The sequence below is a fragment of the Mesocricetus auratus genome, unplaced genomic scaffold (assembly GCF_017639785.1).
Source record: "Mesocricetus auratus isolate SY011 unplaced genomic scaffold, BCM_Maur_2.0 Super-Scaffold_100007, whole genome shotgun sequence".
Lineage (NCBI taxonomy): Eukaryota > Metazoa > Chordata > Mammalia > Rodentia > Cricetidae > Mesocricetus > Mesocricetus auratus.
In genome coordinates, this window is record NW_024429191.1 from 74,822,396 (window position 1) to 74,844,260 (window position 21,865).

Genomic DNA, 21,865 nt, shown 5'->3' on the forward strand with positions numbered 1-21,865 from the left:
TTCCATTTGCCCCAGATGCCATCCCTCAGCCTGCGCTCACAATAATGACTGGCCACTCAGGACCTATAGCTTGTGCCCAAATATTTCTTCCATTTGCACTGACTGGAGGCTGGGTTACTTTATGGCCAGAGAGACAGTTTATACTTGACTCCCAGCTGCCTGCCCCATACCTGGCAGGGATATACATCCTGTATCCTAGCTACCAGCCTCTTCCCAGGCACTCTTACCTCTCTTCAACCTGGGCCCATCTTCATGACAGTCTCCAAGAATTCTGTGGCTTGAGTTCTCTCCTCCACACATCTCCTGACCTGCTCCCAGTCCTGACTTTTGAGTAGAGAGCCCATTGTTGGCCTCTTCCCAGCCAGAGTCTGCCAGTTCTCTCCTGGGGAAATGCCAGAGTCCAGTCTTGCTTAGTGAGTCAGGTGTTCTCTAGGAACAGGCCTGCATCTTTCCCCACTCTGTTATTGGGGCTTGCCAAGGACGGAAACTTTGACATTTCTCTCCAATGCCCATGGGACTAGCACAGGACTGGGGTCAGTGAGTAGAGACCCAAGGCACTCCACAGAGGATGACAAAGAGCTGGCCAGAGGGGAGAAATGTGTCTCCTGAGCTTTGCCACTGGGGATCAGAGTGGAGGCAAGAAAAAGTTCTAGAAGTTTCCTGGGATGAGGAGGAAAAGGAAGAGGGGTTTGTGGGAGGGACACCAGAAAAGCAGAACCAAGGCTATAAGATGTGACACTCTCCCCTGACTTGCAAGGGCAGGTGACCAGAGATGGAGGGGGCCTGGACCACCTGGCTTACTTTCTGGACCCATGCTTGCCTAGCAGTAGGGTTTGGATCCAGAGTCTTAACCATGCCAGCAGAAGTCCCCAGGCACCCTTCGGTCTTGACCTGGAAGAGAACCCAATGGGCTCTAATCCTGCCGTTAATTACTTTGCTGAGTGATATCTGGCAGACCGACTCTCCATTTCTCCTCTTCCTGTCCCTACTTCCCCCACTATGAACAGGTGTCTGAGGATGAGATAACCACCTTGAATCCCATCTGGTCAGGGCCAGAGATGCCTTCTTGGACCTCTCCCCTTGACTGGTGGAGGAGGAAGAGGAGGAGGAAGAGAAGGAGGGAGACAATGTGACTTCAGTATCTCATGCCCTTCAGTCAGGCCACACCCTTTTCCTACCTCTGTGCAGGGGGTTCCCAGAATCCCCCTCTCCTACCCTGCCTCCTTCCCAGATTTCTCCACATCCGCCCTGTACAGTAGCAGGGGAAACTCTCCTAGGGAAAGAGGAGCCCAGCACTCCTGATGAGCAATAATTTGTTTTATGACAGAAAAGGAAATTGTCTTCAGTTTCACAAGAGCAAAACGAATTCGTTTGAAGTAGTTTGCCCTGAGGCAGGCAGGAGAAGGTTTCTCTCTGGAGCCTGCCGTCCTTCTCCTTCTCTCCCCCTCTCTCCCCTTCTAATTACTGCAGCTTCCAAGCTGTTGGCATGAATTGATGCCAGGCTGTCAGATGCCAACTGACTTGGGATCCTCACCTCTTGGGTGTGGATGAGGGACGGAGCCACGGGAACAAGGTGGGGTGGCTCTCGGTTCAGTTTCTGCCATGCCTGAAGCCCTACCTGGCACCATCAGGGAGGGAGAGGGAGGTAGCATGCCAGGGACCACGAGAACAGCTGGCTCCAGAGCCTTGGGGGACCCCAATGTTTTAATACCCTGAAGGGGCCTGCTGAAGTCTCTGCCTTCCTGTGTGGACTGTGCATACCAAACGGTTGGCCCTCCTCCTTTATCCTCTCAGACAGAAGCCTGGAAGCATAAGTCCCTGGGAAACTGTGGGCAAGAGACTGGGTCATGGCCACTGACTGTTGTCAAGAGTCAAGGATGGGACTTGGGTGAAACTCAGTTGGTAGAGTCGCTGTTTAGCAGGTGTAAAGCTATTGGACATGATGATGCATGCTTACAACCCCAGCGACTAGGAAGTGGAGGATGGAGAATTAGGAGTTCAAGGCTAGCCTTAACCAACTTTAATTCAAGGCAGTCTGGGCTACATGAAATCCTGACTCAGGTTTAAAAAAAAAAGAGCCAGGCTTGATGGCATGTGCATTCAGCACAATAATAATCCTAGCATTGAGGAAGCAGAGACAGAAGGATCTCTGAGCTCTCTGGTCTACACAATGAGATCCAGGACAGCCAGAGCACATAAAGAGACTGTCTCAAAACATCAAAAGAAGGAGGAGAGGATGGAAGGAAGGATGGAATGAAGGGACGAAGGAACGAACAAACACAAACTCAAAGATGCATTTGAAGGCTGGGGAGATAGCTCAATGTTCAGTGGTAGCACACTTGCCTAGCATGTACAAAGCCCTGAGTTCAATCCTTGGTCCTGAAAAAAAATCATTTGGAGTTTGGCATGATGAAAAGGATCCATTCATGAAACAAACATCTGTGCACTAATCAAAATTTCCAGAGCTGCTAGGTATGGTGGTGCACACCTTTGATCCCAACACTCAGGGGCAAAAGCAGGCAGATCTACAAGTTCAAGGCCAGCCTAGTCTACAGAGCAAGTTCCAGGACAGCCAGAGCTACACTGAGAAACCCTGTCTCGAAAATAAATGGATACATAAATGAAGTCCAGGGCTGTCTGGGCGTGGTAGCACACACCTTTAATCCAGCATTTGAAAGGCAGAATAGAGGCTAATAGGTCTATGAGTTCAAGGTCAGCCTGCTCTACATAAAGAGGTTCAGGCCTGTCAGGGTTGAATAAAAAAAATAAAAAGAAGGGTGCTGGAGAGATGGTTCAGGTGTTAAAGCACTGGATGCTCTTCCAGAGGATCCAGGTTCAATTCCCAGCACCCAAATGGCAGCTCACAACTGTCTGTAATCCCAGTTCCAGGGGATCTGATTTTTAACACCAATGCACATAAAATAAAGTTAAATAAATTATTTTTTAAAAAAAGAAAAGGACAAAGAAGTCCAAGGACTGGAGCGATGACTCAGTGGTTAAAAATACTGGCTGATTTTCCAAAAGACCTGGGTTCCATTCCCAGCATTCACCTACATGGTGGTTTCTAACCCTTTGTAACTCCAGTCCTAAGGGATCTGATATCCTCTCCTGCTCCTGGCTCCTTGGTCATCGTGCAGACAAACATGTGGATAAAATGCTGGCACACATGAAATTAAAAATAAAGAAGTCCAGGGTTGGGCACATAGCTAGTTCATTGGCAGAGCATTCATCTAGCAAGTACATTATGTACCAAGCCCAAGGATATCACAAACACACACACACACACACACACAGAGAGAGAGAGAGAGAGAGAGAGAGAGAGAGAGAGAAAGAGAGAGAAAGAGAGAGAGAGAGAGAGAACATGATGGTGCATACATCTATAATCTTAACACTCGGGTCTAGGCATTGAGTTCCAGGGCAGACTGGAGTGTTTACATAGAACATGTTTTAAAAATAATAAGTAAATAAATAGACAAATGAAAATTTCAAAAAGTCCAGTGGCTCAGAAAATCCTCTGCTTTCTTTCCTTCTTCCCATCATTCTTTCCCCCACCCACTCAATGCTCTTAGAGAGTGGAACCCTGCTTATAGCCCTGTGGGCAAGCCATGAGCAAATGCTGCCTGTGCTCATCTCCTGGGGAGCACAGGGCTGGCCACAGGGATGGGGCTGTGCCCAGCGCATGCCTGGAACACAGAAGGCATTTAATAAGATTTGTGGCATGAGTGACTAAATGCCCTTTTGAATCAGAGATGATACCACAACGCTTGGGCTGATGGGAGAAAAGAACCACTTGTTTAACCTCTTCCCGACGTGTCCCCCATCTTCTCTACCCTCAGTGGCTCTCCAGCCAGAGTCTGGCGAGAGGGTGCGAAGGGCAGGTGCCAGGCTCTAAGACTGCCAATCTGGCATCACCACTTGGTGAAGGGCACCTTCTTAAAACAACAAATCTGTGTCTCTAATTCAGCACTTCCTGTCTGTCCTGATAATATCATCTGTCTTGTTGGAGCCCACAGGTAGGTCCAGGGGTTGAGCAGACCTCTGGATCTCTGGGGACCGAGTAGCCGATTAGGGTACAATGAGTTTCTAGCTGTGCCCAAAGGCACTGGGCAGAGGTATGGTCTGATGCTCCAGGGAACAAGATGAGAGGACTGAGTTCCTTTGACACTGCCCCACGGGGATTCCTAGATGGGTTCTAGTTGTCCTTAGATCCACAACATTCCTTTCTCTGTAACTCTCAGTTTTCCCCAGGCTGAAGAATAGGGCTGGCCCTGGCTAGGAACCGTCAAGCTTCATGTCCCAGTATGGCTGGAAAGTTCTTTGGTATGGCTAACTTCAGTATGCTTTCACTAGTTTTTGAGAAATGGTTTAGACTTTTGGGGTACTTTACTACCCAATTTTCATCGGACTCCAATTTCTGACTTACTTCTATAGGTTAAGCATCTATACTTTGAAGTTACTGGGGACCCATCAAATCAGCTCTACAACAGTGTGAATGTGTCCATCTTGGTAGACATAAAGATGGCTGCCCCGTGGGTGGCAGGACCGAGGCAGATTCCAGACAGGCCCCCACCCCGGCCAGAGGGGCAGCCTGTGCCACCCCCAGAGCTCCAGGTAATAACCTAGGGGCCACGCCAGGCTCGCCAGCACCTGAGCCACCGGCAGCAGATAATGACGGGGGAGCTGGGCAGGCAGAGCCAACCCTTCAATCAGGAAGCAAATTAAAAAGGGGAGGAATCTCCCAGACAGACCACAACAATGGGGCCGGCCCCCTTTGCAGGGCATTGCCCGCTCTCCCCTCCCTGGCCCATTCTGCTTGCCATCTCTTGATACCCAATTCCCCTTTAATTGATCTCTCATGGGATCAAGCTCAGGGGGCTCTGAGTGGACCCTGGATGCAGGTTGGTGGCTCTGCCTTGCTGGCAAGGATGGTGGTCACTTGCAGAGCCTTGTGTGCCAGATCGGCTTGGGACTGGGCACCACTTAGGGTAAAAGAGACTGTGCAGCAACTGGAAGTAAAGCCCCTATGGGTGGCTATATCAAAACGATTCGTAGGGTGACCACCAATCTCTGGCCTGCCGCTCCCTTATACTATAGAAAGAAGCCATTAAATCCTAAGCAACTCATTCATAGTCATTACTTATGTACCCAATATCAGTCACTGAGACACCAGGTAGATCCAACAACGGCTAGCAGATAAAAACAAAAACAAAAACAAAACTCTAGTTCCTCAGTGAGCTCACCTTCTGTCAGATCAGCCATCAGACAACTCTGGATTTTAGGCTTAGAGACTAGGAGGCTTCACAGAACCATGGGGTGGGGTGGGGTGGGCATGAGTTGGGTTTCAAAGACTCTACATGGACTCATCCAACAGAGATCTAGGGAAAAATGGGAAGAGCATTTTCATGCAAGGGGCAATGCAGGGTGTGGAAGCATAGAGTCAATAACCATGGAGCGTGTGCTCCCTGTGGATGGGCACTGGAGACTCAGAGGGCAGAGGGCTGGAAGAACAGCCTGGGGACAGATGGGGGGGGTGGTACCTAAATTCTAGGTCAAAGAGCAAGGGTTTTCTCTTGTAGGTAACGGGAAAATACTGAGTGCTTTGGGCTGCAGCACAAGAGGACCAGGATTTAGGCACTATCAGGAGAAGAGTTTAACCTACCCAGAGGGGGGAAAACAATTTTTATCTCTGCCCTTGACTTTTTCCATGGCTGCTACCCAGCCAGCCTTTATCCCAGATCCCATTCACTTAACTTTTGGCTGTAGTAAAACTGACAGCATAGGTTTCAGCCTCCTTCAATTCTCAGCCAACCCTGATAGCCTCTGGCTCCTTCCAGCTCCATCATGTAATGCTAGCCTGCAAAAGGAGACCAGGGAAGCTCATGATAGACCTTTGGGGTTCAGAACACCTGCCATATCCCCACACCTGCCCCAGACTTCCAGCTTAACTACCACCCTCTCTCTAACTGAAGGGCTTTTAGAAGCTTGGGTGGCAAGGAGACCTTTCTCTTTCTCTTGGCCATGGCTTCTGCACTCCCTTCACTAAGAAAGGCACTGGAAGGAAGCCTGTGTGGTATGAAGAGATAGTTCTTGCCCCCAAGGAGCTGCAACCAACAGGGGAGATAAGACAACAGTCCCATGCAAACAGAGCATGAGGCAATTCAGCTAGGGAAATTCCAGGAGCAGGCCACTGATGTTCGGATAAGAGCAGATTCCTAGAGAAGCAGATTTGGAGCCTGGAGCTGGGAGGGAGGATGGTTGGCTTTCCCCAGGCAGGGATGGATGGCAGCTGTAGATACAGCCCAAGCCACAGAGCGAGGACCGGGTGTGTTGAAGAGCATCAGTGGTTCCAGCCAGCTGGGGCAATGGGTTTTTATAGGCACCAGAGGAAGCCAAGACTGCAGAGGTTTCAAGGCCAAACATTAGAGTTGTGGTGTCACAGCCCAAGGAGAGCCCTGCCTGGGTTAGTGAGCAGGAAGGGAGTGGCATTTGAGGGTGATGAATCCGGTTTTGGTCTGCAGGACAGCTTAGGTGGTAGGCAAAGACGGAGCAGAAAGCCCATAAGCGGGGTTAGGGTGGGAGCCCAGTGGTGGAGCGCATGGTCAGACCTGATGTTCTTCTGTCCTCAGCATGGGAAGAGAGCGAGCGAGTGAGAGAGAGACAGAGACAGAGAGAGAGAGACAGAGAACCCACAGGCAACCAAGAACCCCATCAAGTAACTAAAGTTCCTCTGGCAGCAAGTTGGTGCTTTCCTAGAATTTTCCCAGGACACTGCCCAGTTCCTCTTCATTTGTTCATTTAACAGATAATTAAGAAATACACAATGCCAGGCACTGTTAGCTTCTGTCTCTAGCCGTCTGAGACCATGTGAGAAGACAAAGACTTACACCCCCACACACCTGGGGTGAAGACTTCAGCACATACCCCACTGCCCCCCCTGGGGTGAAGACTTCAGCACATACCCCACTGCCCCCCCCCAGCTAATCCAGTAGCTCCTCCTTTGGGGCAGACATGTGGAAGGACCTTGGAGACCTGCAAGCAGCAGGGAGATTTGTGGGTAGGAGACAGTCAGAGGGTGGGAGAGAAGGGACCCCTGAGCACGGCCATGGGGGCTGGAGAGTGAGGGGAGAGTAAGCAGAGGTGAGTTAGAGATAGGCCTCTGGGGCTGACGATGGGGGTGGAGGGTGGGGGGAGGGACAAATTAGAGAGCTGAAGAAGGAAGCAGAGTCTTAGCAGGTGGGGTGGCGGGAGGGGGACAGGACGCAAACTCAGAGGAAATGGGCCCAGGCTCTGGAGACAAGAGTCTGGGTGTCTGAGCTGCCTGGGAGCCACCTGGAAGGTGTAGGCAGCGGCAACATCAAACTAGAGTTGGAGGGTTGGCTCCGGAGCGAGCCGGGGCTGGCTCCAATGGGAACTGAAAGCCAGTTCTAGGGACCCGAATCTGCCATTAGCCATGCTGGTCTTCAGCTTCCTCTAGCTCCTCCTCTGTTCTTCTCTTAGGGCCAGAATGGGACTGAGGGTAAGGACTGACTCCAGGTATCGTCCATGGAGCCCATCCTCCCTGACTGCATTGGAAAAGAGCACTGTTGGGAGATAAGGACAGAGGTAGAAAGGGACAGATCCCCTGACAATCAGGGTCCTGGCTAAGACGCTGTGCAGCTCCCCTCCCCACCAGGCAGGATGGCTTCACACCTCTGCTCCTGGTCCACTGGCCCTGGGGCACGCTATGCAGGCCCTGCAGGCCCGGGTCCAGAGCTGCGTTCTTTTTCTCTCTCAAATTCCCCCAGCCCCAGATTCTCCTGTCTTCTGGACTGGACCTGCTACCTAAGCATATGGAACCGATTGAAAGAATTTGTATGCTCACCTTATAATTTATGCAAATCAACTCTGTAATTAACTATAATTTGGAGGCATCCTTTGGTATTTCAGACATTTATCCATGAGGAAATGCCCTGGTGATAATACTCCTGTATTAACATTATTTACTCCACCTGTGTGGTCTCCTGAGTGCAGTCCCCCCCTCACTGGGATTTTCTGGGCTGGAAGGTGGGGAGGGACAAGGAGGCTCCTTGGAGCCAGCGTGGGTCTTGCCTCACAGTCCCCTCTGTGTCCTCTTAACTTTGTAGACTACTGGAGGTGCAGCTTTGCCTTCCAAGTCTCCCCATCACCTTATTCTCTCCTGCTTGATGGGTGGCGTTCTGCCACCTCAGTTTTCTCATCTCTGAAATGGGGAGAGGAAGAACCTGTTGGGGCCTTTACTCGATAATTACTGAAAAGCTAATGAAAAGACTGGGAATCCCCAGTCTGGAGATTGCTGGGAGGAGATGGAGGAGGAGTTAGGGTGAGGGTTCCCTGGCTTACCTGTGGGAGGGAGGTAGCAAGATAACCTTGAGATGCTGGGTTCTGTGTGGGGGTGGGGTGCACCTGTCTTCAATGGTGAGGGCCCCCATGGCTGGGGATGTGACATGTCCCATGGTAAGGTCCCAGGGCTGCTCCCCTGTGTGAACTCCCAGCTTCAGGGACTTTCAGGACAACAGCCTTGGGTTTCACCTCTATTCTTCTTCCTGGTCTTGTGTCTCCAGACAGCCCTTGGGGCAGCCTGAATGAAGCACCTCTAGTTGGAGGGCGTCTGGACTCACCCCTAGGCCCTTGCCCGCTTTCCAGTCTCCAGAGTCTTTGCTTTCCTATGGGTCAGGGCCCACTGTCTGTAAAAGTCCCTGGAGGCCTTCAACTCTCATGTTAGGTGACCCTTTGTCCATCCCAAGCCACCTAGTGCAAGCTCCATGAGAAAGAGAGGTCTCTGTCCCCATTTGAGAATGAGAGGTCCCAGACTCAAAAAGTTTACATGGGCTCCTCCTGGGGACTCTAAGTTGGGATTTGAACAAAGCAGATGCAAAGCACTGTGTGGTGGGGGTGGGGACAGAGGTAAGCAAGACCTGTTGGAATAACCAGAACTCTGGCTAGGAGATTGTAGGGGCAGCCTGGCTTGGAGCTCTGTGTGCATGTTTCGGGTCTTAAAAAAAAATGGAGATTCTTTTCTTTCCCACCAAGTCCAAGTCAATGGAAGAAAAACCTCAGAGGTTCAGGGAGGCGGGGGTGGGGAGAGGCTGGAATCCAGAGAGTTCCAGCCTTACCAGTGTTGTCTCCGAGCATGTGTTCATTTCCCCATCCCACAGGAACCGCTTGGTCCCTCTCCCAATGCCCACCCTGGACCCTGGAGAAGGAAGTCCTGTGCTGCCTCTGTCCCCACCCCCACCTCCCTTCCTGGCAGCTCTCACCCGCTACCACTCCCCCCATGAGAATCAGGCCACTGCTTCCTGGATTATCCTAAAAGCTTCTGAGGCCGTGAGGACTTGGCAGCATCCTGCCTGTTCTCCCACCTCCCTCTTCGGCTCTGACTGTTGCCTCCTTTATAAAGCCTGGCTCTCCTGTCACTCCGCTTGCCCCTCATTGCTGCTGCCAGCTCTGGGCTCCATGGACTGGTAAGAAAGGCTGTTCCCTGTCTAGCACAGGGGACCTCGGCAGAGAAGACCAGGTCTGCACTCTAAGGAGCCCATAGAGACGGGTCTGGGGAGCTTGATTCTTTCTCAGTTGAGGGGGGGGGGGGGGGATAAAAAGGAGATATGTGGGGGAAGGGAGGACCCAAGAGGATCCCTGGGAAGTCTTTGGAATGGGTTGGGCGGAGATCTGGGCAAGATGTAGGGCAGGAATTCAAGGCTGGGGACTTCAGTTTGAAAGAAAGTATGAGTAAATATGAACAGATATACAGTGCGTGCACGCATGCGCGCGCGCACACACACACACACGCGCGCGCGCGCACACACACACAGTGCATGCAGGCATGCGCGCACGCGCACACACACACACTCACACACATGATGTTCTGAGAGGTGCTTATTCTGTAGACTAAAAACAGATGACAGAACCTAGTGATATTTGGATTTTTCAGAGAATCAGTACCCAGTGCAGCACTTGGCCCTAGGACACTCTCAATGACTGTTAAATAAAACTACTTGAGCCCATATCTGGACTGTGGCTGGTTTTCTGGGAATCTGGGATTGTTGACAGAGACAGGAGGAAAGTGCTGGTGTCCAGGGTCGCCAGCTTGAAGTTTGGGAGACAGAGTGTGAAGTTGGGAGTGAGGAGCAGGAAATAGCGAGTAACTAGGAACCCAGGAGTTAGGAGATGGGTCTAGCTTGCTGTGAGACTCTGTGTCTCCCTGTTGAGGGGTTCAGTTTTCCTATCAAGTACTTGGATCAGACATTTTTAATTGTTAGAACAATTTTGATGCTGTCCTTTGAGACAGGGTTTCATGTAGTACAGGCTGGCCCTAAGCTTCCTGTATAGCTGAGGATGACCTGGAATTATTGAGCCCCTTGCCTCTACTTCCCCAGAGCTGGGATTCCAGGTGTTCATCACCACATCCAGTTTTAATAGGCGATGGGGACTGAACCCAGGACTTCACTTACTCTAAGCAAGTACTCTACTGGGCTGCATCTCCAGCCATCACTATAGGTAATGTGGGGTCTGGAAAGGCACACCTGTGTGGAATGTGATTTGCTCCAGTAATTCAAGATGGATCAATTTGGCCTATCAGACACAAGAAGTCAGTGGCTTGGACATGGGGGTCTGTTAAGAATGTTGTTCCTTTCACTTTAGGGACACAGGGGAGCAAGTTCCAGGGCCACCACTTCTGTCATAGTGAAACCAGACAGAATAGCAGGTAGATATGGGTTCTGGAGCCTTACCTATCTGGACTCAGTTACCTTTTATCTGTTAGCATCTCTGTAATCTTGGGCAGGTCATTTAACGTCTTTGATCCCCAGCTTCCTCATCTGTACAATGGGAATGATAATAATAATTACTTTGTTGCATGCTCATGAGAATTAGAGGTGTTTGTGGGAAGTTAGTATCTGGAATACACATAGTAGGTGCTTAATAAAGAAATGTTGTTTCTGATGAGCACACCAGCCAAGGAGGCTGCCACAGGCACAAAATGAATAGCTTACTATAAAAGAAGTTTGAGATGAGGACTGGCAGGTATAGGAGACAGAGACTTGGGAAATCTAAGACTTTGAGAGAATGAAAGGAAGAATAGAAGTGAACTGGGTCCTGAGCACATCTCCGTTTGTGTGATGGCAGTTCAGTTTCCAGTCAGGAAGAGAACATGGGCTACGGTGACCTCGGCAGTCAAGTTAGTACATCACAACTATCATTTGGTAGGAGAAGATCTAGCAAGTGGGAAGTGGAATGAGTTGGAAGCAGAAGGATGAGCTCCAAGTTGTCTGGAGGAAGGAGAGCAGAGAGACCAAATGACTATGAGGTCCAGGAGCAACTTCCCTGCAGTTGAATTTCATGCTGATGAACCACAAGCAATTGTGGGGTCTTTGCTTCAGGATGGGGCAGTGTTAAAGTTAGGAAGCTGGGGTGAGGTTTCTGCCATTCTTTTTCTAGTTGCTTTCCAAGAGAAATGGACAGCACTGGGAAAGGAAGGCAGTCTGATACCTATAAATGGATGTGGGGGTCTCAGGCTGACCCTAGCTTTAGTTCATGCCTGCCTGGTTAGAAGAACAGAAACCAGTGGTTCTCAGTTTTCCTAACGCTGCCACCCTTAATACAGTTCCTCGTGTTGTGGTGACCCCAACCATAAAGTCATTTCATTGTTACTTTATAACTGTAATTTTGCTATGGTTATGAGTCTTAGAGTAAACATCTGATATTCGAGATAACTGATATTCTACCCCCCAGGGTCGAGACCCTGGGGGGGGTTGAGAACCACTCCTGCTGTAGATGCACTAACTCCAAACAGCTGGGGAGACCAGAATCCCGGGGTTCTGATCAGTCTTGCTCCAGCAGCTCTACTCCCCACATTGTGAACCCCCAATTCTGCTCTGGAGGTAACTGTGAACTAGATGCAAACCCCACTGCTTAGGATTGGGAGGTTGATTGAGTGGACAATCAGTGTTGATAAAAAGTGTGAATTTGGACAAAGAGCCAAAAGGATTCTTAAGAATTTTTGCTGTGTAGTTAGTCCTAAGGGCAAAAGGGAAGAACACTACTGGGTCCTGGTTGATCACCAGTCTCTTCCTGACATGTCATCGGCTCTAAGCTCTAAATGCTCACTCATCCTTCAGTCCTCCAGGTCGGCTGAGGAAACGGAGGCACAGAATAATCTAGTCCTCTAGGCCAGTGTAAAAGATATAGCGCTGGGGCCAGATTTTAGGTGTGTGAACCTCTAGTCCAAATATCTTTCTGAATGGACTTTAATCTGTACGTGCTTCTGGAAACAAATTTATTTTAAAATGATTAAGGGTTTATTCTGTTTCTAGCAGGGGCCTCGCGGAATTTGCCCTTTTGGGTAGGATTTGCTTAAGCCTTCACAGCTTGTACCCAGGTTGTCCGGGAGAGAAGGACTCCAGTTTTAGAAAATACAAAGGTGTTCGCTCACATAGCTAAAGCGCTGACCGCTAGGGACACGTGCGCGCTTGGGGAAGTTACACTCCATTGATGGTCAGAAGACTGCTGGATTCAGTTAGGTGTGTATCAAACAGAGGGTATAGGTAAACTAATCCCGGAGAAATGAGGACTGAAAACCGGGCATGGTGGTTCACACCTGTTGGGAGGTTGAGGAGGAAGATTGCTGCATAGTCGAGGCCGGTATGATCAGCCGACTGATTTCCCAGTCAGCCTGGGCTATAGAGGAGACCCAGCTTCAAGAAGCAAAGAGAAAAAGAGAGAAAGAAGAGTCTTTAGTGGCGAGATTAAATCAATCTAAATTACAGAACTCTCGGAAATTGGTTGTGAAGAGTGCTTAGGGAAAGCCAGCCGCGATAAGGGACGAAACAACGAAAATCGCTCGCTCAGAAATTCCGTGTCGAAAGGGTCACTAGGGAGGTCAACTCTCGGTCTTGGGAGGCGGCAGGGAAGACACTACTTCTTGTCAGGCCATCGGCGCAGCGAGTTGGGGGGAACTCTGGTACCCACCTGAGTTCGAGGTAGGGATCTCAAAATTCCCTCCAATTCGGATCTAGAGTTTTGTTTAGGTGAGTGGCGCCGTGGATGCCCTGAAAATGTACCAGAATGTGGCTGTGCATACGCGCTTTTATTTCCTCCAAGGAATCCAAGACCTTTCTCTAAACTTAGATACCCAGCCGAGACTCGGAAAGAGCCGGTGGCAAAAAGGCTCGCTCAATCCGTAGCTGACATGTTCCTTCCCAGGGACATTCAGGTGCCTGCCCAGCCCTCGCATCCAAGTGTACCGCAGCAACCCCTCGTACAGGCTGAGCAACCCGGAGAGGGGGAGGCGGGGGTCTACGTGGCGGACTTCGATGGCGCCAGGCTTGCCGCTTTAGGGAAGGTGGAGAGAGTACAATGAGAGGATCTGGGGACCCGAGAGACTGCGGAAGACATTGAGGGGATGGTGATCACCCAGAAAGCCCAGTCGCCAGATAGAGGGGAAGATCTCGGGAAAACGGGAGGGGAAAGTTCAGCGCGTGGTGGTGGTAGAGGGAGAGTAGCGGTGTAGCTAAAATACCCTTCTCATGGCCTAGGCTTGGGGGTGGGCCGGCCCGAAACTTGGTCTTCAAGTCTCCTTTCCACTCATTTCTAGCACTGCGAGTTCAGGTCGCGTGGGTCAAAAGCACTTATAGCCACACGCGCCCTAAGGAAGGCTCGATAGCATTCCCAGGACTCTCGGTCCCTCGTCTCATCCCGGGTCTGAGCCGTGTCCCCCCGCCTGACCGAACCAGCTCCCGGCTAGATGTCCACGGGATTGGAACGGTCTCTGAACATGGGGAAAACTCCCAACTCAAGGAGTGGTGGGGACTCAGGAGGAGGGAGAAGGAGGGAAATGGCCTGGTTAGCCATCCTTCTCGCCCGCCCCCCTTCTCGCGCCGGGTTGGGCCTCGCCTCCAGCCGAGCCCGCAAGGGTTAAAGGCGGCCGCAGGTGAGGTGGGCGGGGCCGCGGGTTCGGGGGAAAAAGGAGCGCAGGGGAGAGGATGAAGGCAGAGAGCGCGGTGAGTCACGGGCAGAGCTGGCCTCGCTCGCTCGCTTACTCGCTCACCGGCGCCCGCCCGCCCTCCACCCTCCCGCCCGCTCTCACCACCTCCACCGCCGCCGATCGCCAGGTCTGGTCGCAGCCCCTGCTTGCCCTCGGCCCCTGTCCCAAGCCGCCGAGAGCCGGTCAGCGCGCAGGGTCCATGAGCGCCCGTCTGTAGCGCGCCAGCCTGCGGGTGCCCCGAGCCAGAGCGCAACCGCCAGGTAGGAGCCCGGGTCCGCGCGGCCAGGGGCGCGCGCTGCGGAGATCCGAGGGGAAGGAGCTCGGAACACACTGCACCTGCGCTGGCCTCATGGGGGGTGGTCGTAAAGGATCCGAGGGGCTGAGGGTCCAGAATGAGGAAAAACCGGGAGGACAGGAGGGACTGGAGGGACCAAGGGAGTTTGGGAACTGGGGAAACTGGAGCAACTGGGACAACCGGAGGACTGTAACACTGAAAACCACGTTTGAACGGAAGTCCCCACCGCCTGGGCACTGGGAATCGGGAAAGGCAGACATCCAGTGGGACATCCAACTCTTTCTCGAGTTGGGGAGCCGACGTGCTCGCTCTCTTTTAGAGCAACCTTGATTGCAGGTCATTGCACTCTAGGCCTGGGCTCAAGCTCTCTGTCCAGAGAGGCCTCTCTGCTGCAGCCTGGGTCATTTTAGCCTTCCCATCCCCCCAGACCCCGGGGCAGTTCCCAGGCGCCAAAAGCTATTAGGGTCCCAGGCCTCACTGCTCCAGCCCAACCCCTTCTGGACTACCCCGCCCCGGCCCGAGGCTCCATTCCTGCTGCTTCACCCTGTTCCTTTCTTGTGGTAAGGCTGCCAGAGCCTGAGTAGGCACCCGGGTCCTCCTCTTCCCTCCCTCTCCCAGACTATCAATGCTACCTCCCTGCTCCCAGAGTCGGGAGGTTGGTAGGGTCAGCTGAGCCCTGCTTGGGGAAGGCCCTAAATCACTGACCACACGAGCCCACACATAGGCAAGATTCCTAGGCTCTAGGGAGAGATGGAGAGAAGACTGGGACCTTCGGGTCATAGATTTGTGGTGGAGAAAGCGGTGGAGGTTTTAAGGTTTCTTGAATTTGTTTTTGAAACAGGGTCTCATTTCTGAGCCCAGGCTGAACTCAGAAGCCTTCTGTCTCAGCCTCCTGAGTGATGGGATTATTTCTTAGGCAGTCCCCACCATGCTCAGCAGCCTCTCCACCTTCTCTTCTTTTATCTACCTCACCCCTTCCCTCTCTCCTATCCTTCTTTTGCCACGTAGCCCAGGCTGGCCTGGGACTGCATTCTTCTGCTTCTGTTTCCTGAGTGCTTAGATTGAAGGCTCCCATCACCACACCCAGGCCAGGTTCCTGCTGGGCCTTAGGTTTCCAATGTTTTAAGACAGAGAGCTGTCTCTCAGAGGCGCTGCACGGTGTATGCTGGTTGACTGATTGATTAAATGAACACGTGTTTCTGGTCACTGCTCCACACTCTGCTTTCTAAAATATGAGCAGGCTCAGAGCAGTAGCGCTCAAGGAACTTCTACAAGTTCCCCAGTGCTTTCCCTGGAGTTCAGGGATAAGGGATGCCCATCTCTTCCAAACTCCCATGCTGCCTTCCATAGAGGAGCAGCGGTTATATTTTTCTGAGTTTCTAAGGAGCTCTTCTGTGGGTGATTCCTTTCTCTGGTGACCCCTCCCAGCTTCATGTGGAGGGAAAGGAGTGGGTGTTGGGCGAGAGTGGGTTTGGGGGGCAGCGCCAACCAAGCTAGGCATGGAGCAGGGGAGTGTTTAGAGAGATTAAGTGCTGTTCCATGTCGTCACAGCAGCTCTGTGACTGGCTTTGGCCAAAGGCTCGGGACCTGTTCTGGGCTTTCTGAAGGACAAATTACCTCAAGCAGCCAGAAGCATATCCCTGCTCTGTCTGTGTCCAGAGTTAGGCTGGGGCTTAGAAGAATCTAGATTATCCATTTAGGTTGGCGGCGGGTTCGCAGGGGAATATGCCCAGGAAGCTGTGTAGAGATGGTTTTGGGGGCATTGGGACCAACCCCACTCCAGGATGAGCTGAATCCTGAGGGCGGGGTCACTTGAGGAAAGGCCATTCTGTGCCCTGAACTAGATAGACTTTCACATCCTCATTCCTTCCTAGTATTCCCAAGCTCTAACTGATTTGTAATCTCCACGCTGAAGTATGCCCCTCTTTTCCTCGTAGGGGCTCGGAAGGAGCCCTTTGCTGGGAAGGGATCTGGGTTAGGAGGGAAAGTAACAGGTCGTCTTCCTTACGTCTCATTTTTGCTTCCTCTAGGTCCCACCTGAGGTGCCCTTGACCGTCCCTGCCCTCACCCCACCCCGGATCCCGGCAATGCTAACCGCTGTCTGTGGCTCTCTGGGCAGCCAGCACACCGACGCCCCTCACGCATCACCGCCGCGCCTAGACCTGCAGCCTCTCCAGACATACCAGGGTCACACGAGCCCGGAGGTTGGGGACTACCCCTCCCCGCTGCAGCCTGGAGAGCTGCAGAGCCTCCCGCTGGGCCCGGAGGTAGACTTCTCACAGGGCTATGAGTTGCCAGGGGCCTCCTCGCGGGTAACCTGCGAGGACCTGGAAAGTGACAGTCCCTTGGCTCCGGGACCCTTTTCCAAGCTCCTGCAGCCGGACATGTCACATCATTACGAATCGTGGTTCCGGCCGACTCACCCAGGCACGGAAGATGGCTCTTGGTGGGACCTACATCCCGGCACCAGCTGGATGGACCTCCCCCATACTCAAGGAGCGCTGACCTCACCTGGCCACCCGGGGGCGCTTCAGCCTGGTTTGGGTGGATACGTCGGAGACCACCAGCTCTGTGCTCCGCCGCCCCACCCGCACCCGCATCACCTCCTCCCAGCCGCGGGTGGGCAGCACCTCCTAGGGCCACCCGACGGGGCTAAGGCCTTGGAAGCGTCGGCGCCAGAGTCCCAAGGTCTGGATTCCAGTCTGGATGCGGCGGCCCGACCCAAAGGCTCCCGGCGGTCTGTGCCCCGCAGCTCAGGGCAGACCGTGTGTCGCTGCCCCAACTGCCTGGAGGCGGAGCGACTGGGGGCTCCGTGCGGGCCCGATGGGGGCAAGAAGAAGCATTTGCACAACTGCCACATTCCAGGCTGCGGGAAAGCCTACGCCAAGACGTCGCATCTGAAGGCGCACCTGCGGTGGCACAGCGGCGACCGACCCTTCGTGTGCAACTGGCTTTTCTGTGGCAAGCGCTTCACGCGCTCCGACGAGCTGCAGCGCCACCTTCAGACCCACACCGGGACCAAGAAGTTCCCCTGTGCGGTCTGCAGCCGAGTCTTCATGCGCAGCGACCACCTGGCCAAGCACATGAAAACCCACGAGGGAGCCAAAGAGGAGGCTGCTGCAGCGGCCCAGGGGGAGGCCAAGGCAGGTGGCGCAGTGGAGCCGCCCGGGGGCAAAGGCAAACGGGAGGCTGAAGGCAACTCGGCGTCCTCCAACTGAGCCCCGTGGATGTCGCATGCCTGCCGATCTTTTTTAGGGGGTCGTCCTGAGTAAGAGGGGAAGGTGGTTATTTATTGATAGTGGGGAACGGAGAGGGGGCGCTAGGGTTTTTTTTTTTTAATTTCTGGGGCTAGATTGGAGGCTATTTGGCTGTTTAGGCTGCCAGGAGCTGAATGCGTCCCTCGTTTTCTCACTATTTCATCCTCCCCTGAGTTGCTGAAGGGTTAGGATGGGGCACCATGTGGAGGGATTCGGCTAGTAGAAATGTCACGTCCCAGGAGCTGAGGGAAGCGAGACTGGCTCGGGGCGTTGGGGGTAGCTGTCTGGACATGTCTTTAGCTCCTGGGAACCCGGACATAAAAGCACCTCGGAGCCGCCCTAAGGCCTAGGTCCCTTTCATCCCCCTGCTAGTCCTTCTCCCTCTAAAATTTTCGGAGAGAGAGCAGAGATGAGGTGGGGGAGCCTAGGGTAGTTCCCCTTTAAGGGGCTGTCTATCTAGCTTGGAGGGTTGTTACTATAGAAAGAACTCCGTTCAGCGAATTCCTTATAAACCCTTCCAGATTCAGTCTAAGAGAGACAGGAAGGACACAGCTTCGCAGCCAGAGTTGTGAGCTAGAGGTCAGAGTTACATAGGGGGAGGGCTCCAGCAGGGCGGCCCTCTTACAAAATGGAAGAAGTTTGGCCGGGGAGGGCATGGAAGAACTAACCAATTCTTCCCTCTTCAACTCTAATTCAGTCCTTAACTCTTAGAACTTTTAAAAGAAACCAAATTCAGTAGTCTCCGTTCCCCCATCCATTACCCTAGATAGTTTTCTAAAGTCAGCCACCAGCTCCAGAGTTGACACAGACTCACGTACCCCACCCACCCAACCCCCTGGTCTCCATCCTTAGCTTTCCCTTTGGGGATGGATGGAAGGGAGGGGAGTCCTTCGACTGTTGGGGTTGTCCTAGCAGAGGGACTACAGTGGAGGACCCTGCCCCTGCCGTTTCTTTTCAGCTGGACCCTTCCGTGTTCCCTCCATGGTTCCAGAGCCCCTTTTCCTTCGCCCCCAGGGGGAAATCCCCTTCCACATGAAGAGTTACCCACCGGAAGGGATTCTAGGAAGCTGTTTCTTTGTCCCCTTCTTAGATGCTAGAGATACATTTGGGTTTGATCACAGGGTGGGGAAGGTAGTTTTCTGCCTGGCAGACGGCAGGACCCTGGGGTGGGGGCACTCTCAGGTTTGAGGTAGAGGCCTGAGTCCCTCCGACCTCTCCTTTCTCTCTTCTCTCCACCCAGAACCCTCTGCAGGGAATAGCTGTGTGTTGACTTTTAAGTTATAAGCAAAGGGTATTTTATTTAATAATTAGGGTGTGAGTGCATGTGTGTGTGTTGTCTGTATCTGTACGTATGTATGTATGTGTTTCTCTACTGAGCCTGGGGTCTCTTGAGACCCCATCTTGTTCACCCCGTCCATGGTCTGGGGCCTACACCCACAGTGTCTCTTCTGCCATTGGGGATGCTGGAGCCCAGGACTGGGAGCTGTTTGGGAAGTAGGGGCTGGGATCTGGGTAGGAATATGTGTTTGTGTAGAAAGGGCTCCTCCTTCAAAGGGACAGGGTGACTCCCTGTGGGACTCAGGGGCCTGAGGTAGTTTAAGCATAAGGTTCTTTCTGTATTCTCCCTCTTCTCCTCACCTCCTGCTAACCTAGCCAGAGGCCCTCATTCTTACAAGGAGGCTGAGGGCTAGGGCAAAGCTGGTCGTGCCTGCAGGATGCCTGGCTGGGTACGGAGGGGGAGGAAGAAGGCCACCGTGGGTGTGGGATGCTTTCCCTCCACCCATCGAAACCAGCCACCCTTCTCCCTGTGCTACCAAGACAATCTTTTCCAGTGACCGTTCTTAGGGGAACTCCTACATGGGTGTGGGGGCATGCATGCTGCCCCTTATAGAAGTTCTGAACCCTAAGATCTGCAGGGGAGGCTGCTCTTTATCAATCTAGGTTTCTCAGCTGCCTGCCCTTCTAGGCAGCCCCCCCCTAGAGGAAAATGTAGGATTTTTTTTCTTTAACTGCTGTGAACCCACCTGGGGGGGAGGAGGAGGCAGAAACAGCCTGTGTTTTTTATGCAACAATAAAGTCATCAACCAACCACATCTTGCTTTATTTGTCTTCCAGCACAGCCCTGTTTTTTTTTTTTTTTGCCTCTGTCCCTCCACAGTGAGGACTGGTAGGGGATCCTTGGGCAAGCATCACGTCTATTCAATTGGTTGGGTCAGAGCTTGCATCTGAGCCTATCCTGGAAGGGGTAAGGAGAGAAAGACTGCTTCTGGATCAGTAGTCTCTGGTACTCATCCGTGGAGAGGGGTTTCCAGATGTTTCCGTATTCTGCTTCTAAGTCCTCTCCCCACCCCCATGGGAGCATGCATGTCAGCCGGTCCCTCTGGCTGCCGGTGAGGTGGGGGTGACTGACAACGATTTCTTCACCCTGGACGATCCCTATCAGAGACAAGGCGATGAAAGGCAGCCCCGATATCTGATGGGCACCTGCCCAGCTGGAAAGTATGAGGGAAAGGTTGCTACTACTACTCAAAGGGAGAAACCTGCCAGGGTTACGAAATGGCAGTGTGTACAGACACACCCTCACAGAACTCGCTGTCTTCAGAGAGACTAGAAATGCCCACCCATAGCTGGTACCCAGTCATGTCCAGTGAGTGAAAGCCTCCTGACTGCAGAGTCCCAGTGTTTGGAAGGTGACAGGGGAGCGGCTTTTGTTTTGGCTTCCTGTCTCTTCAGGACAAGGTTGGTCATTATGTCCTTCCACCCTTCCCAACATTCCATCTATTTATTTATTTATTTAAATTTATTTATGTATCCGAATGTATTGTTTTCCCCTGGTGGGATTTCTAGTCCCTGCAACCCCTAACCCAATTTCTCCAACTAAATCTGTTTCTAGGATTGGCCTGTCCTATCACATGTCTGAGAGTTCTGGGGGCTCAGGGTGTAAGGGAAACTTGGGAGGGGGCATTAGGATGACTTAGGGACTGTGGAGAAAGCCAGACTGGTTGGGAGAGGGGGTGCACCTGTTTTCATCTGTTACTGGGCACAACAGCTCAGAGCCTTGTTTACCTGTGACCTGCCTGAGACAACCCCATCGGGCACCTCTTTGTCTTGGTTCTAGGGGAATTAGACCCCAGAAACCTGGTGAGTCCCCTCTTTTTCCCCATATTTGCCCCCAGGGACAGGAAGGCAGCTGTAGGGCCGGCTGGGCTTGTCTGGGCAGGGCCAGGGCCCTCCCTCCTCCCCGTGCTACTCCTCCAGCTGACCTGCATTCTTAGCAGGGGCCTTTGGTGGGGCTCTGATGCATGCTTGATCCTCTGCAATGCTGCCTGGCTGGCCTGGGCCTCCTGAGGGAACCCAGGGTCACCTATGGCCCCTCAGAAGTGGCACCCCAGCAGGGCTGTAGCGGAGAGGCTGAGAGGGAAGGAATCATCCCGTCTGGATTGACCTCTCTGATTCTTCTCCTAACCAGAGAAGTGAAGTAGAATACCTCTAGGGCGGGTGAATGAAGTCAAAAGTGGAAACGTGACCGAAGGCAGCCCCGGAAGGAAGCCTGGGGTTGCTTGGAGTCGGCCGTCTTCACCATTCTGCTTTTCCGGCTGCCTCCTCCTTCGGCCTGTCCCGCCCCCCAGCGGACATCTGGGGAAGTGTGGATGAGGAACCTACCTTTTCCGCAGGGCGCCCCGAATGCTGTCTCAAGACTGTAAGCAGGTACAGCCTTGAGGTTTGAGGTGGTACAACGTCCAAGACTCACTGAAGCAGCTTTAACGTCCCCAACAATCCTTTACTGCCTTATGGATAATACCAGCAACGTAAATTTAAAAAGAATCGTAGGAACAAAACCAAAGAACTATTAGAACTAATCAATAAAGTCACAGAAAACAATATAAGAAATGTCTCTTAAAACTTTTTTTTGACATGGCTGTTAATCCCAGCACGTGGGGGGCTGAGGCAGGTGGATCTCTGTGGGTTCAAGGCCAGCCTGGTCTACAACGAGTTCCAGGACAGCCAGGGCTGCACAGAGAAACCCTGTCTCGAAAAACAAAAATAGTTTCATGTGTATGAATGTTTTGCCTGCGTATATGTATGTACACCACATGAATGCAGTGCCCTTAGAGTCTACAGGAGAGCGTCAAAAACCCTGGACTGGAGCCACAGATGATTGTGGTATCTAAAGATTAGAAAGGACCTCAGCTGCATCCTAACTTGAATTCCAAAGATGCAATCCTAGTGAGAAAGACAGGGAAAATTTGTACGCTAAAAAACAAATTTATTTAGACTCAGACACTCCTGCCCAGGATGGCATTGAACTCCCTCTGT

General features: G+C 52.4%; 1 protein-coding gene and 1 long non-coding RNA gene across 3 annotated transcripts; one reads left to right on the top strand and one right to left on the bottom strand.

Annotated features, from left to right (window-relative positions):
- The first annotated feature begins 9,363 nt into the window (after positions 1 to 9,363).
- On the top strand, positions 9,364 to 19,641 carry Sp6 (Sp6 transcription factor). 2 transcript variants are annotated; one of them, XM_040749581.1, is made up of 2 exons: positions 9,364 to 9,479; positions 16,322 to 19,641. In XM_040749581.1, the coding sequence occupies exon 2, from the start codon at positions 16,379 to 16,381 to the stop codon at positions 17,507 to 17,509; it is 1,131 nt and encodes a 376-aa protein (XP_040605515.1). In that variant the 5' UTR covers positions 9,364 to 9,479; positions 16,322 to 16,378; the 3' UTR covers positions 17,510 to 19,641. The 2 variants fall into 2 exon arrangements, with proteins under 2 accessions (XP_040605515.1, XP_021086197.1); XM_021230538.2 differs by lacking the exon at positions 9,364 to 9,479 and adding an exon at positions 14,049 to 14,256.
- On the bottom strand, positions 19,629 to 21,160 carry LOC121141479. Its single transcript, XR_005878418.1, has 2 exons — positions 21,036 to 21,160; positions 19,629 to 19,984 (listed from the first exon to the last, which is right to left on the bottom strand). It is a non-coding gene; the product is annotated as an uncharacterized LOC121141479 (long non-coding RNA).
- Between the last annotated feature and the right edge of the window lie 705 nt (positions 21,161 to 21,865).

What these genes read in the sequence shown, in the direction of transcription:
- Sp6 (XM_040749581.1), top strand. Translation starts at nt 16,379, where the DNA reads ATGCTAACCGCTGTCTGTGGCTCTCTGGGCAGCCAGCACACCGACGCC.